Source organism: Grampus griseus, assembly GCF_964374135.1.
Source record: "Grampus griseus genome assembly, chromosome: 2".
NCBI classification, from domain to species: Eukaryota; Metazoa; Chordata; class Mammalia; order Artiodactyla; family Delphinidae; genus Grampus; species Grampus griseus.
The window spans coordinates 86,725,392-86,741,225 of NC_139018.1; the positions used below are offsets into that span (position 1 = coordinate 86,725,392).

At 39.9% G+C, this 15,834-nt stretch overlaps 1 protein-coding gene across 2 annotated transcripts in view; it reads right to left on the bottom strand.

Moving 5' to 3' along the window:
• TP53BP1 (tumor protein p53 binding protein 1) overlaps nucleotides 1-2,357 on the bottom strand; it is a gene marked incomplete at its 3' end in the record, with an annotated part of 66,435 nt that extends 64,078 nt beyond the window's left edge. For both annotated transcript variants that reach the window (XM_082647768.1, XM_082647767.1), the window contains exons 1-4: nucleotides 2,240-2,357; nucleotides 1,482-1,666; nucleotides 1,108-1,201; nucleotides 796-880 (exon numbers count right to left, since the gene is read on the bottom strand). In XM_082647768.1, coding sequence (XP_082503894.1) covers nucleotides 796-880; nucleotides 1,108-1,201; nucleotides 1,482-1,666; nucleotides 2,240-2,246 — 371 coding nt within the window. In that variant the 5' untranslated portion in view covers nucleotides 2,247-2,357. The remainder of the gene's footprint in view (nucleotides 1-795; nucleotides 881-1,107; nucleotides 1,202-1,481; nucleotides 1,667-2,239) is intronic.
• Between the last annotated feature and the right edge of the window lie 13,477 nt (nucleotides 2,358-15,834).

The window sequence follows — 15,834 nt, forward strand, 5'->3', positions numbered from 1 at the left end:
CCCTAGTCTTTCACCTCATACTAACATCCCCCTCTCTGACTACCTCCCTTTTCTATTCCACCACCCCAAGACTCCTACGTTCTCCTTTGATCTTAGGAGAATTTGGGTATTGAATAGTAAAAAAGAAAGAGAGGCACTTGAGTCAGAAGGACTCAAAGCCCAGCTCTGTCACTTACTAGCAATGCATTCTAGAGCAAGGTTTTTAACTTCTTTGCCTAACACTTCCCCGCCTAAGTAAGGGAAGTAACATAATGTGTTCATCGTACAACTGCTTTAAGGATGAAATTAAATGGCAGTATATATCAAACATCTCATCTAGTGCCCAACATAGAGGATAAACTCAATAAATGGACAATGTAAAGATATACAGGAGACAAAGTAAAAACTGAATACAGTTTAGGGTATGAATTAAACATTCTGGGTCTAAAACTGGCGAGGTTCTTTGGTTGGTAGGTAGAAACCATGCTTAACTGTTTTGATAATATACCTAAATATTTTTTGATTATTTTTTCTAGTAATAAGTCATATCCAAGCTAAGAATAAGGAATGCTTGTTTCACATGCACAAGGTAGATCACAATCTGAATAATGTAGGTGCAAAAAAATGTTACCACCTCACAAAAGAGATTCCAGCTATCAGTACCAACAGAATGCTAGTTAATACAATTCTCAAATCCCACTCCCTAATTCACAAAAATAAGATTAATCCTTTTATCCTTGGAATGAGACAACAGGTACAGATAAAAAAACTGATCCACTAATACATTTAAATAAATTCCTTCAAACACTAGTATACCTGCTTGTCCTATTTGGCTGAGGTAACTGTTCAATGACCTGACTGATGGAACCACATGTGTCCAAATGAGAAGAATCCACAGACTCTAAAAAAAATAAGTGGATATTAGCAGAAAAGGCATTTACCACCAAACTGTAATACAAATTCAAGAATGCAGACAATACCAATCTAATCAGCTACATTAGAAAACCAACCTTTTGAGTATTGTGCACCAGATACTATGCCAAACTTCCTTACATACATTCACCACAACCACATAATGTTTATATCCACCCAGCTCCAACAAGAGCACCCTTGCAAAATGGACCTCACCTGCAGCTTTGTTTTCTTTCAGTTGTTCATTGAAGCCACTATTACTGTCTCCTTGTTCTTCTCCAGCTGTTTGTTCACTATTGGACACAACATCCTAGAAAATATACATATATAATATACATCCCAGAAAATATACATACAAAATATACATTCATAATGTATACATACATATGTACATAATATGAAATATACATTTCATAATATACTATATATGAAGTAATCCAAAATGATACATATTTTTGTGAAAATGATTTTATTTTCCAGCCAACTTTATCCAAAAGATAGTGATCTCCTGAGTACTTACTTTGCAGCTTGGTCTAGATTAGGGGAAAAAAAAAATCTACTCAATCATTTCCAAGCAACCTATCACTCACCAACACAGGGTTCTCTTTGTGCGTCTGTAGATTAGGAAGGTGTCGAGATAGCATACTGAAGCGAGAACCAGAATCATCGCCTAGAACCTGGCTTTCAGGCTGAGAATCTTCAATGATCAGGCAAGGAGTGTCTTGCTGAGAGAAATCTGACTCCAACTGACTTCCAGTGGGGTCCATCTGCTCCCCTGGAATGGAATAACAAAAGATCAGTTCTGTGTAACCTACTAGCCTTCCTCATGCAGTCTGAGCTTAAATAATGAGGCAGAAGTACAAGACCTGGAAAAGGGGACCAGTGTAGGACTCTTCCAATTAGAACATTATAATCGCTGCAATCACTTTCCTATCATACCTTCCAAGGCCCGATTTCCTCGTTATTTACAATCAGCCTGCCTATCCTTCTCTCCCCCTTCCATCACCTTCCCGTAGACACCCTTTCCCCTCCTTCGTAACCTCTTCTCTCCCCGCCCCTTTTTCCATCCCCCACAACTCTCCCTACGTCCTTCTGGAGCCTCTACCACCCCGCAAGAGGCTTCTTTGTAATCTCTGCTCGTTTTAACCCCCACAGGTCTTCACGCTTCCTCACGACCACCCAGCCTTTCCAGCTAGGGCTACCCCACCCCCTCCTCAGGGCCCTCCAACCCTTTCCCTGTCACCGCCGCCATGCTTGCCACCCCGCCCCCTCCGGTCGGCCATCCCCTTCAGACCCGAAACCCAAGCCTTCAGAGCCTACTACTCCCCCACTTTTCTCCAAACAGTACCAGGCATCCCGGCGGGAGGTCCCTCGCGCTCCAGCTAGAGATCTCCGCACGCTCCCGAGGTCCCTCCAGCTCGATCCCCAGGTCGACGCTGTAGCCACCGCCGCCACGGGCCGCGAACTCCCCCTTTCCCGTCGCGTCACGCGGTATCGGCTCGCCCATTCGCTGTTGCTGCCCGCCACTCAAGAAAACCTGTGGATGATTGGTGGCTGGGCGGAGTGCCCCGCCCCACGTAAGAAAAAGGAACACGGCGGCGTGTTTCCATGGCAGCCTGGACGTTGCAGGCCGTCCCTCTAATACAGCCGGAGAATGACAGTATCCTTGAACCGAAGGGACCTTGAGAGGGCGTGAAATATATTCCCCTGCCTCCAGGACGGTTGTTTGTACCACTAGTCAGACATAAGAGAAAAGACCAATTTTCTATCGTTCATGCACCATAAGGCCCCTCTCTCACCCTCTTGCGTGGAAAAGGAGAGGGTTTCCCGGCTTTCTAATAAAAGGGCAAAGAAGATCCAGGATGGCTAGAATTTCAGAGCTGGTGAAACTGAAGAGAGAGGACTCTTTGGGGTTTACCGGGTCAATCAGGATCCCTTTTGTAGGCCTCTACGCGAATTCAAGGGCTTCACATTACGTCTCTGCCAGTTCTTTAAAAAAAAAAAAATTTTTTTTTTCCATTTACATTGTCTGAGGGCCCCGGTAAGCCATATTTTTCCCCATTGCCCTTTCCAGTCTGAAACGTCGTAGTTCAAGCTTCACATTTGCTTATCGTTGACCTATCTTTTGTGGAATTGCAGCCTACAGAGACCATAGACCCAGACATGTTTTGCACGTCCGGTTGAGACAATTGAGCACAGTAACTGTCAGACTCGGTGGTGAAGAGAACAGCTGCCGCCCCTTTAACTAGATGACCTCAAAGGTCCCTCGAAGCCTTGAGAGTCTATTATCCAAATTATGGTGCCGGAGTCTTATGGAGGGTGTGGCAGCTGTGACTTGTATTAATGAAAGAAGCTCCATGAGGAATATGGTTTTGTTTCTGGGTTTTTTTGCAGGGGGTGTTGATTTTTGTTTTTAAGTGGTGGTTGGATCTGGGATGGAATTCTACCCAGAGCAGCTGTCAATAGGGAAAGCACCTAGCACACTGCCAGGCATATACATAGTAGGCATTCAATAGGAAGTAATTTTCTCTCTCTACCCCAGCCTCAGAATGACTTAAGCACAGCCCAACCATGATTCTCCAATTCTGTAAATACCCAATTCAATACCTGATATAGGCTAAGCTGAAGTGGAGCTTCCTACCAACGAATGTTCTCCCTATCAAAGCATGTCATCTCAGTATATGTTACTTATGGGAACAAAAGGACAGAATCTTTGAAATGAAACTTTCCTGAAAAATCTAGAATCTATTGTTGCTATAACTAGAATATAATTAGGGTCCCCAGAATGTTTTATGAGTGGAGCAATAAGTGGAATGGAGAACACAGAGACACATCCCACTTCTTAATCTTGAAATCATTTATAATTGATTCCTCTCTTCCCCCCCCCCACCAATGCTACAGAATACCAGTGACCAAATAAATTTAATCCTGAAAAAAACAGGTAAGGTCAATATTGACTACACTCGGTAGACAAAGTGAATTCATCTGCTCGATGTGAGAGGACACCAACAATCAGGTCCTGATGTGACAGATCTTGACCTTGATTACCATAAAAATTCCCCAAAGTCACTATATTTTTCCCTTCTCTGTCCTGCTACTGCATTTCCCATCACCAAGCAAGACATAAATAAGCAGGCTTTCTTGCTCATTTGACAAACAACTGTATGTTTCTCAAAACTTATAAAACTATATACTAAAAGGTAAATTAAACCTCAATAAGCATAACTAAAAATAAATAAATAAGCCTGAGCCATTCCCATTACTAAATAGAACAAGAGCTTTAAAAAAACCAAACCAAAACTGTGAAGAAAAACTGTGAATTCCTTGTTAAGCAGGATGATAATGAAATTAATCATTAAATTACCCAAAAAGATCAGAAAATGCAGGCAGGATGGTTACCCACTGAGGCTGTGACTGATTAGAGTCAGGTGAGCCAAAGTCCTTTATTGACTCTTAGACTGCAAAGGACCATCAGCATATCTGCCTATCTACAGGTGCATCTTTACCTAGGCCACCTCCAAGAAATCTAATCTACCTCTAAAGCCCTCCAGAGGAGAAAATTCCATCAGAAAATTCCATCAGACACTATGTTAACTCACTTTGAAGTTTAATAGACCTCATTGCCTGAAAATTTTCTTCTAATTATCTAACCTAAATTCTTTTTTTTAAATATCTTATTCGTTATCTCATTTTTTTAATTTGTATTACATTAGGATCCTCGTTTTTAAATATTCATTTATTGATTTAGACTGCGCCGGGTCTTAGTTTTGGCACATGGGCTTCTCAGTTGCAGCACGCATGCGGGATCTAGTTCTCCGACCAGGGATCGAACCCAGGCCCCCTGCATTGGGAACAGAGTCTTAGCCACTGGACCACCAGGGAAGTCCCACTCATATTGCCTTTAATCGGCAAGTTTAAAACCTGGACAAATTCTCCTAAGGCTGGGATCATGTCATCTGTTCCAATAATTCTACCAATAAAACAATGAACATAAATGCTACATACTTAGTTTAATAGTCTTTTTCTGAGGTCTCCTCACAGACTTCTCTAAGTAAAAGAACCCCAGATGGTTTAACCCTACCTCACAGACACTATTCACCAATCTTTACATTTGCTTCATGGTTTTCCTCTGGAAACTCATAGTTTTGAAGCTCAGTGGCAGAGAACTTTACTGAGGATAAGTACTAAATTTAATGATAAACTATCACATATCCCTTTTAAGTTGCAATATTAAAGTATTACAAACTGACTTATATCTAACATAGAATTATTCTGACCCCTAGGCTGCCTTCTGTTGCACCTGGACCTAAACAATCATGCCCAGTCATATACCAGTGATATAATTCATTATTAACATGTATTACATTTATACTATGTGGCAGGTATTGTGCTCTGGGTTTTTTTGTTGGTTTATTTATTTATTTATTTTTGGCTGCGTTGGGTCTTTGTTGCTGCACGCGGGCCTTCTCTAGTTGCGGCAAGCAGGGGTTATTCTTCGTTGTGGTGCGCGGGCTTCTCATTGCGGTGGCTTACTCTTGTTGCAGAGCACGGGCTCTAGGCGCGCGGCCTTCAGTGGTTGTAGCTTGCGGGCTCTAGAGTGCAGGCTCAGTAGCTGTGGCTCTCGGGCTTCGTTGCTCCGTGGCATGTGGGATCTGCCTGGACCAGGGCACGAACCCATGTCCCCTGCATTGGCAGGCGGATTCTCAACCACTGCACCACCAGGGAAGTCCCTATTCTGCTCTGTTTTACATTCATTTTCTCACCTAAAAGCCTCATATCTCTTTGAGGGTTACAGATGAGGACACTAAGGCTTAGAGAGATGACATAATTTGCACGATGTCTCAGAATCTGTGAGAACCCAGTCTGTCTAACTGCAGAGGTTTTATATATCCATGATGGAGGAGAACAGTGACAAAGAAATGGCAAAACAGTTGATACAAAACTTTTTTTGTTCTTTTTGTATTTTTATTTGAATACTAAATATGGGTGTCCCTAGTGTTCTAGAAATTCATAATAATTAAAATAATATGAAGAAAACAGAGGAGAAAAATGAAAAGTTGTCAATTCCACATCCTTATGAAGAAGTTAAGTCAACAAAAAGGTGATGACATGATTAAAATGTGAAAATAAATTGCCTAAGGTAGTCAATAATTGCCTATGATACTATATTAGCTTATTAACACCAGGCTTATATGCTTACTAGGTACCTGCAATCCCTGCAGTGGAAGCAATCCTAACTGGTCTATACCTTACCTCTACAGAACGTCCTCCTGTTAATATTAAGTAAACTTTTTATTTTGAAAAAAATTTCAGAGCAACAGAAAAGTTACAAAAATAGTATAATAAAAAAAACAGTATAATGATCTCTCATAAACCCTTTCACCTAGATTCACATGTTGTTAACATTTTGCCACATGGCTCCGATTCTTTTTATTTTGCGCTACACGGGCCTCTCACTGTTGTGGCCTCTCCCATTGCGGAGCACAGGCTCCGGACGCGCAGGCTCAGTGGCCATGGCTCACGGGCCCAGCCGCTCTGCAGCATGTGGGATCTTCCCGGACCGGGGCACGAACCCGTGTCCCCTGCATCGGCAGGCGGACTCTCAACCACTGCGCCACCAGGGAAGCCCCCCCATGCTTTTTTTTAGTGTGGTAAAATATACATAACATGAAATTTACCGCTTTAACCATTTTTAAATGTGCAGTTTAGCGGCCTTAAGTGCATTGACATGCAACCATCACCACCATCCATCTCCAGAACTTTTTATCCTCCCAAACTAAAATTCTGTACCCATTCAACATTTATTTCCCCATTCCCCTCTCCCTCCAGCCCTTGGCAACCACCATTCTACTTTCTGTCTCCATGAATTTGTCTACTCTGGGTACCTCACACAAATGGACTCATACAATATTTGTCCTTTTGTGTCTGGCTTATTTCACTTAGCATAATATCCCCAAGGTATATCCATGTTGTAATTTTAATAGCATGTGTTAGAATTTCCTACCTTTTAAAGCCTGAATAATATTCCTTTGTAGGTATATATCACATTTTGTTTATCATCCTTGTTCAGTTTAACCCACTTTTCAAACATTTCCAGAGCCCCAAATTTGCCACACCAAAATATAGGTAAGGCCCGGGAGGCACATTAGCAGAACCCCACCAAGGCAGCACACTGCCACCCCTTCAAGGTTGCTTAATTTTCCAGCCAACCAGTTAGCTGGAGGCCCTCCTATCAACCCGAGTCTCTCAAACACACAACACCAAGCACAATTGTGACTCCACCTTTCCAAATGTTTAATCCAAAGAGCTCAACTCCACCAGAAGCTGCTTACCTGGAAAGAGAGAGGTAGAAACAGAAGGTCGTGGTATGAGGGGGGAACAAAATGGAATCCTTGTCTATCTGAATACTGATGGGGCCTGCCATTTTACCTTCTCTGGCTCATTCCCTCCCCTTATAGAAGTATTCAAATCTCCACATCCTAGTAGCATCTCCCCTCCACTCCACTTCTTTATCAAGCTCCAGGCCTTTCTTTTGTCGTTGCCCTCCAAATTCTGCTTTCTCCATACCAGTAACTCCATAATCCTTTGCAATCTAGCTTTAACCTCCATAAATCTAGTGCCTAGAACAAAGCAGTTACTCTAAAAATGTTTGTTAATAACTGATTCTGAAAATTTCTTGTCAAGTTATCTTATTAGCTTTGACCTCTATCATGTTTGATAGTGTTGCTGATTCCCTCCTCTTTAAAATTCTCATCCTGTAAACAAGCTAAGTGCCCATGAACAGATGAATGGATGAAAATAAGATATTATATATATATATATATATGAATACTACTCAACCATTAAAAAAAAGATGAAATCTTGCCGTTTGTGACAACATGGATGGACCTTGAGGGTATTATGCTAAGTGAAGTCAGATGGAGAGAGACATATACCACAGGAACAAACAAACAAACAAAAAATAAATGAACAAGCCAAACAAAAACAAACACATAGATAAAGAGAACAGAGTAGGGGTTACCAAAGGGGAAGGGGTTGGGTAAAGACAAAGTGGCTAAGGGGGTCAACTGTATGGTGACAGATGGAAACTAAACTTTTGGTGGTGAGCACTCGGTAGGGTACACAGAAGTAGAAATATAATGTTGTACACATGAAACTTATGTTGTAAACCAATGTTACCTCAATAAAAAATAAATAAATTTAAAAAACAATAAATTTAAAAAATAAAATTCTCATCTCATGACTCCAGAGTTCCTGGCTCTTGTCCTCCCTCTCAGTTTTTCTTTCCAATCCCTAATTTCCTGGAAGCCAGTACTACAGAATAAGAATCAAGAGTGTTACCAACATGCTACAACATGGATGAACCTTGAAAACGTGCTAAGTGAAATAAGCCAGATACAAAAGGACACATATTGTATGATTCCATTTATATTCCATTTATATACCTGGAATGGGCAAATCTACAGAGACAGAAAGTAGAACAGTGGTTTCCAAAGGCTGGAGGAAGGGAGGAATACGGACTTACTGTTTAATACGCACAGAGTTTCAGTTTGGAAAGATGTAAAAGTTCTGGAGCGAGATGGTGGTGATGGCTGCACAACAGTGTGAATGTACTTAATGCCACTGAACTGTACACTTTAAAATGTTTAAAATGGTAAAGTTTATGTTATGTGTATTTTACTATAATAAAAAAGTTTTTCAATGAGACAAAACTAAATTTTAATAAAGATGCATACCTAAAGCATAAAAAAATAATAAAGAAATTATCTGATTCAATAAAAGTCAGGCCTAGGGACTTCCCTGGTGGTCCAGTGGGTAAGACTCGGCACACCCAATGCAGGGGGCCCAGGTTCGATCCCTGGTCGGGGAACTAGATCCCACGTGCATGCCACAAGAGTTCGCGTGCCACAACTAAGATCCGGCACAGCCAAAATAAATAAATGATAAATAAATAAATATATTTAAGTCAGGCCTAGTGGTTAATTTTAGAGGGTATAAAGAGGTTGTAATTTTTTAGGAGCCAAGTGGGGTGCTTGGAAATTCTATTTTCTTATTAGAGGCACTACACACGTGTACTACAGTTAAGTCTTCTACATATGAACCTTCAAGCTGCAAGCTTTCAAAGATGCGAATGTGCATCTGGTTCCAGCAAGGAACCAGAAACTGTGCCAACAACGTCATGCACGAGTGAAATTGCAGCTTGCCCTCCGTCTCCTATTGCTGACAATTCTTCAGCTCTACCATCTTCCACCTCCTCTCCCTCCACTAGGCAGTAACTCTTCTTGCCTGTTCACTCGATGCCAGTCCGTATTTGGCAGTTGGTGTACTGTACTTTTCAAGGTACTATACTGTAAGATTAAAAATGTTTTCTTTATTTTTTGTTTGTTTTTTATGTATTATTTCTGTGAAAAGTATTATAAACCTATTACAGGACTTCCCTGGTGGCACAGTGGTTAGGAATCCGCCTGCCAATTCAGGGGACATGGGTTTGAGCCCTGGACTGGGAAGATCCCACATGCTGTGGAGCAACTAAGCCCGTGCGCCACAACTATTGAAGTCCGTGAGCCTGGAGCCTGTGCTCCACATCAGGAGAGGCCACCACAATGAGAAGCCTGCGCACCGCAGCAAAAAGGGGGGCCCTGCTCCCCGCAACTAGAGAAAGCACGCACGCAGCAACGAAGACCCAACTCAGCCAAAAATAAATAAATAAATATATTTTTTTTAAAAACCCTATTACAGTACAGTACTATATAGCCAATTGTGTTAGTTGGGTACCTAGGATAAATTTGTTGGACTTACAAACAAATTGGACTTAACAAACACACTCTCGGAATGGAACTCATTCATCTGTAGGGGACTTACTGTATTTATAATTCATACATCTGTACATTTAGGTTTCATTCACTTTTTAATGTGTTACAATAAAGATGATTTAAAATAAATAAATATCATTGATACTAAAACTAGTACTGTTCTGGAAAAGGGGGTATTTACATTGTCTCAAACTATCTCCCTAAAATGTACTGAATTATTACAAACAGAAAGTAGTAAATTTGCAGTGAAAAAATCTGGTAACTTAATGAAGTGATCCCAGTTAACATCACTAGTAATGGGACAAAACGTCATCACGTGTCACTTGATATGATACACTGAGAAGGAAACATCACTTTAATTGTATTCCTGCCCAAAATTCATAATCTGAATCTGATCATGAGGAAACATCAGATAAGCCCAAATTGGTGGAAGCTCTGCAAATAAGTAGCCCATATTCTTCAAAAAGAGTTATACAAATAACTATAATACAAAATACAATAAAAGTGCTGTAGGAGTGCAAAGAAGAAATCAAAAGAAAGAATTTTAATCATGTGGTTATAATGAATATTATTGAGCATTTACTGTGTTCTAAGCTCTGTCTAGTCTCACTCATTTCTGATCTCATCCGGTCTCATTGCTGTAACTACCATTTATATGCCAATGACTCCCAACTTTATATCTCTAGCCCTGACCTCTCTCCCAAATCCTGAACTTATATACCTAACAGCCTATTCAATATCTCCCTTTGGATGTCCAATTGACATCTTAAACTCGACATGTTTAAAACTGAACTCATTCTATCAAATCTGCTCCACTTGCAGCCTTCCCCATCTCAGTTGATGGCAACTTCATCCCTCCTGCTGTTTATAACAAAAAGCTTGGAGACATTCTTTTTTAATAGAAAGGAAAAAATAACCCATGTACTTATCATCCAACTTCAACAATTATCAACAAATGCCCAATCTTTTATAAAAATTATTTTATTGAAGTATAGTTGATTTACAATGTGGTGTTAATTTCTATTGTACAGCGAAGTGATTCAGCTATACATATACATACATTTTTTTTCATATTCTTTTTCATTATGATTTAATCACAGAACATTAACTATAGTTCCCTCTGCTATACAGTAGGACCTTGTTGTTTATCCGTTCTACATACAATAGTTTGCACCTACTAATCCTAAACTCCCAATCTATCCTTCCCCCTTCCCCTCTTCCCTTTGGAAACCACAAGGCTGTTCTCTATGTCTGTGAGTGTGTTTCTGTTTCTTAGGTACGTTAATTTGTGTCATAGTTTAGATTCCACATATAAGTGATATAATATGGTATTTGTCTTTCTATATCTGACTTACTTCACTTAATATAATAACCTCTAGGTCCATCTATGTTGCTGCAAATGGCATTATTTCATTCTTTTTTATGGCTGAGTAGTATTCCATTGTGTGTGTGTGTGTGTGTGTGTGTGTGTGTACCACAATTTCTTTATCCATTCATCTGCCGATGGACAGTTAGGTTGCTTCTGTGTCTTGGCTATTGTAAATACTGCAGCAGTGAACATTGGGGTGCATGCATCTTTTCAAATTACACTTTTGTCTGGATATATGCCCAAAAGTGGGATTGCAGGACCATATGGCAACTCTATTTTTAGTTTTTTGAAGAACCTCCATACTGTTTTTCATAGTGGCTACACCACTTTACATTCCCACCAACAGTGTAGGAGGGTTCCCTTTTCTCCACACCCTCTCCAGCAATAAATGCCCAATCTTGTTTCAACTATATCCCCACCCACTTCCCCCCAACTGATTATTTGTAAGAAAATCCCAGACATCATATCATTTCATCCATAAATACTTGTATGTATGTTAAATATAGAGAATCTTTTAAACATAATATCATTAACACACCCAAGGAAAATTAACAGTAATTTTTTAATATTATCAAATATATAGTGTTCAAGTTTCTGCAATTGTCTCATAATTTTTTTTTTTTTTTACAATTCCAAACAAAGTTTACACATTGCATTTGGATGATACTTACCTTAGGCCTCTTTTAATCTGCAAGTCTTCCTCTTTTTTATTTCCTGCAATTTATTTATTTGTTGATGAAATCACATCATTTGTTCTGTAAAATTTCCAACTTCGTGGATTTTTCTGATTGCATCCCTGTTGTGCAATCAGAAAAAGTATTTAAAGTATTTTCCGGACTTCCCTGGTGGCACAGTGGGTAAGAATCTGCCTGCCAGTGCAGGGGACATGGGTTTGATCCCTGGTCTACGAGGATCCCACATGCCGCGGAGCAACTGAGCCTGCGCGCCACAGCTGCTGAAGCCCGCGTGCCCTAGAGCCCATGTTCCGCAACAAGAGAAGCCACCGCAAGGAGAAGCCCCACGCACCGCAACGAAGAGTAGACCCTGCTCGCCACAACTGGAGAAAGCCCACGCGCAGCAAGGAAGACCCAATGCAGCCAAAAATAAATAAATAAATAAAATAAAAATAAATAAATAAAGTATTTTCTTTTTTATTTTTTATAAATGAACAGATAGGTATACTTGTTCAGATTTATGTTCCTTTTTTTGGCAAGAATAACTGATATAAACTTCTTATTGCATCTCATCAGGAGGCATATAACATCTGGTTTAATGTATTTTTGTTCTGTTACAATTGATTAATAGGTTCAAATATTACCATCTTTTTACCTGACAGCTTAGCAGTCACTGGTAATCATTATCTAGCTGCATTATTTCATGAGGGGCTGTAAAAAAGTGATATTCTAATTTTAGAACACTATCTTTATTCATTAGCTGGAATTCTTCTATAAATAAGAACTTTCCCTTCATCAAATATTTGATTACCTAAGGAATGGCAGGATAAATGTTTGATTCTTTCCTTTGATTTACTAGTTTTCAAAATAATGAGTTGAGGTTCTCATGTAATAGAGAATAGTTCTCTAAATAATGGAATTCTCCAGCATACTGGATGACTTATGAGATTTTTGTTTTTAGTATCACTATGAACTATGGGTTTTAACACATTTGGTGTGCTTCAACCCACTGCAATTATTCTTCATTTTGAAATGCATATTGTCCCTTGGGACTTCCCTGGTGGCGCAGTGGCTAAGAATCCACCTGCCAATGCAGGGGACATGCGTTCGATCCCTGATCCAGGAAGATTCCCACATGCCGTGGAGCAACTAAGCCTGCGAGCCACAACTACTGAAGCTGGTGTGCTCTAGGGCCTGTGGGCCGCAACTGCTGAGCCTGTATGCTTCAACTACTGGAGCCCATGCACCTAGAGCCTGTGCTCCATGCTCCGTGCTCCACAACACGAGAAGCCACCGCAATGAGAAGCCCACGCACTGCAATGAAGAGTATCCCCTGCTTGCCGCAGCTAGAGAAAGCCCACGCGCAGCAAAGAAGACCCAACGCAGCTAAAAATAAATAAATAAATAAAATAAAGAGGACCCAAGTACATTTTAAAAAAAGAAAAAAGCATATTGTCCCATCTTTGAGCTGTGGAAGTCCTTTCAGATTAGCCCCAGATTTCTCTTGACATGATTCCAGTAGTCTTGGATAGCTTCCTTGCTTTCTGATATAACAAGATGTTCCAGGTTCATCTTGTTTATTTCCTGCCTCAGATCTAGAATCAGATGTTTCTGATATAACAAGATGTTCCAGGTTCATCTTGTTTATTTCCTGACTCAGATCTAGAATCAGATGTTTCTCTAAGAAGTCTTAGTTCATTTAGTAGTAAATGGCATTTAAAGACCACAATTTGGATGGTTGGATGCTTGTTGCTACTGAGTTGGTCACTGTTTGCCTTTTTCTAACTAAATGTAGGATTTCAGGGATTTTATCCAACTTTCTTGATTTTATATTTGTATCTCTTTCTAGTATAATCAACATCTTGGTTCCTGATAACATTAGCACGATTTATTTATTTTCTTTATTCTATTACATATATAAAACCATTTCTGAAAAAACCCAATATTACTAACAAGATGGCGAATGAAAACAGTTTAACATTTTTTGCAGTTCATTTCTTTCCTTTGGGTATATCCCATAAAAATGTACGATTAAGAAGTATGCTACAGGGCTTCCCTGGTGGCGCAGTGGTTGAGAGTCCGCCTGCCGATGCAGGGGATACGGGTTCATGCCCCGGTCCGGGAAGATCCCACAGGCCGCGGAGCAGCTGCGCCCGTGAGCCATGGCCGCTGAGCCTGCGCGTCCGGAGCCTGTGCTCCGCAACGGGAGAGGCCACAACAGTGAGAGGCCCGCGTACCGCAAAAAGAAAAAAAAAAAAAAAAAAAAAAAAAGGTGGAGGAGGGTATGGAGATGGATGGTGGTTACGGTTCCACAACATTATGAACATATTTAATATCACTAAACTGTACACTTTAAAATGGTTGAAATGGTCAATTTTATGTGTATTTTATTTTATTATTTATTTATTTATTTGGTTGTGCCGAGTCTTAGTTGCGGCATGCAGGCTCCTTAGTTGTGGCATGCGAACTCTTAGTTGTGGCATGCATGTGGGATCTAGTACCCTGGCCAGGGATCAAAACCAGGCCCCCTGCACTGGGAGTCTTAACACTGTGCTGCCAGGGAAGTCCCATATGTGTATTTTATCACAATAAAATTTTTTGAAAATAATATACAGTTAAACTATTATATTTTAAAGTCATTTGAAAGAATTCTACCAATAAACAGGTTAATTTATTTCACTTTGATTTTTATTTTTAGTGACTGCTTTCTTCATTTTGATTTTTTAATTGAGGTAAAATTTAAATACAGTGAAATGCACAGCCCATTTGTATAATTTGATGAGTTTTGATAAATATAAACACCTATTAAACTTATATACCAGTCAAGATATAAAACATTTTCCTCACTCCAGAGAGTTTTTCATGGCAACTATATTCTTATTTCTATCACTATATATTAGTTTTGCTGCTCAACAATTTTATATAAATGGAATCATGCAGTATGTAGTCTTTTGTTTCCATCTTCTTTGCGCAATACAACATTTCTGAGATTCATCCATGTTGGTGCATGTATCAGCTCAGTAGTATTCTTTTGTATACATGTTCCACAATTTATCAATTCACCTATTGATGGATATTTGGGTTGTTTTGGACCATTATAAATAAAGCTCCTATGAATATTCATAAATAAGTCTTTTTGTGAACATACGTTTTCATTTCTCTTGGGCTGATATGCAGGGGTAGAACTGCTGGGTCATAGGATAAGTATTTGTTTAACTTTATAAGAAACTGACAAACGGTTTTCCAAAATGGTTGTATAATTTTATACTCCCACTAACAACATATGAGAGTTTCAGGTGCTGCACATCCTCACTAACATTTGGTATTGTTAATGTGAAGTGGTAGTTCATCGTGTTTTTCAGTAAACTTTATACATCATTTATGTACAATAAAATGTGCCTGTTTTAAGTATAGAGCTTGATGAACTCCACAATGTATATATGTGTGTAACCACTACCATAATCAAGTACAGCACATTTTCATCACCCCAAATTCCCTTGTACCCCTTTGCAATCAATTCCCATCCCCTCCCCAGCCCCAGTAACCACTTATTTGCTTTCTATCACTGTAGATACGTTTTGCCCATTCTATATAGAATTTCACATAAACTTATTCATGCAGTATGCACTTGTGGTGATCATGAATACGCATCACTGAAATCTTCTTTCAGAGAGTATATTTGGTTGGTGACCACACCTGCTGCCCCTCTGGACCTACTCCCACGTTTGCACCAAAGCCACACTTCCATAGGCTAATCCCAGCCAATGCCAGAGAACAACAGGGCTACAAAGGCAGGCCCAATCCTGTGATAAAAAGGATTCTTCCAACAGGTCCTTTGACTTGAAGATTCTTCATCTGCCTGGCCAAACCTTTTTGGGACCTATGCTGTACGATAAGACTCTTCCTTTCCAATCCTCATTCCTTTCCTCTCTCTTTTCCACACATGTCAGACCTGTATCTTGGTCTGAAGCTCTCTCTGCCTTCCCTTGATCTCCCTCTGTGGTGGTTTAAAATATATCCACAAATTCAGTGACACTCCGTTCAAAAGGTAGAGCCAATTTCCTTCCTCTTGAGAGTGGACTAGACT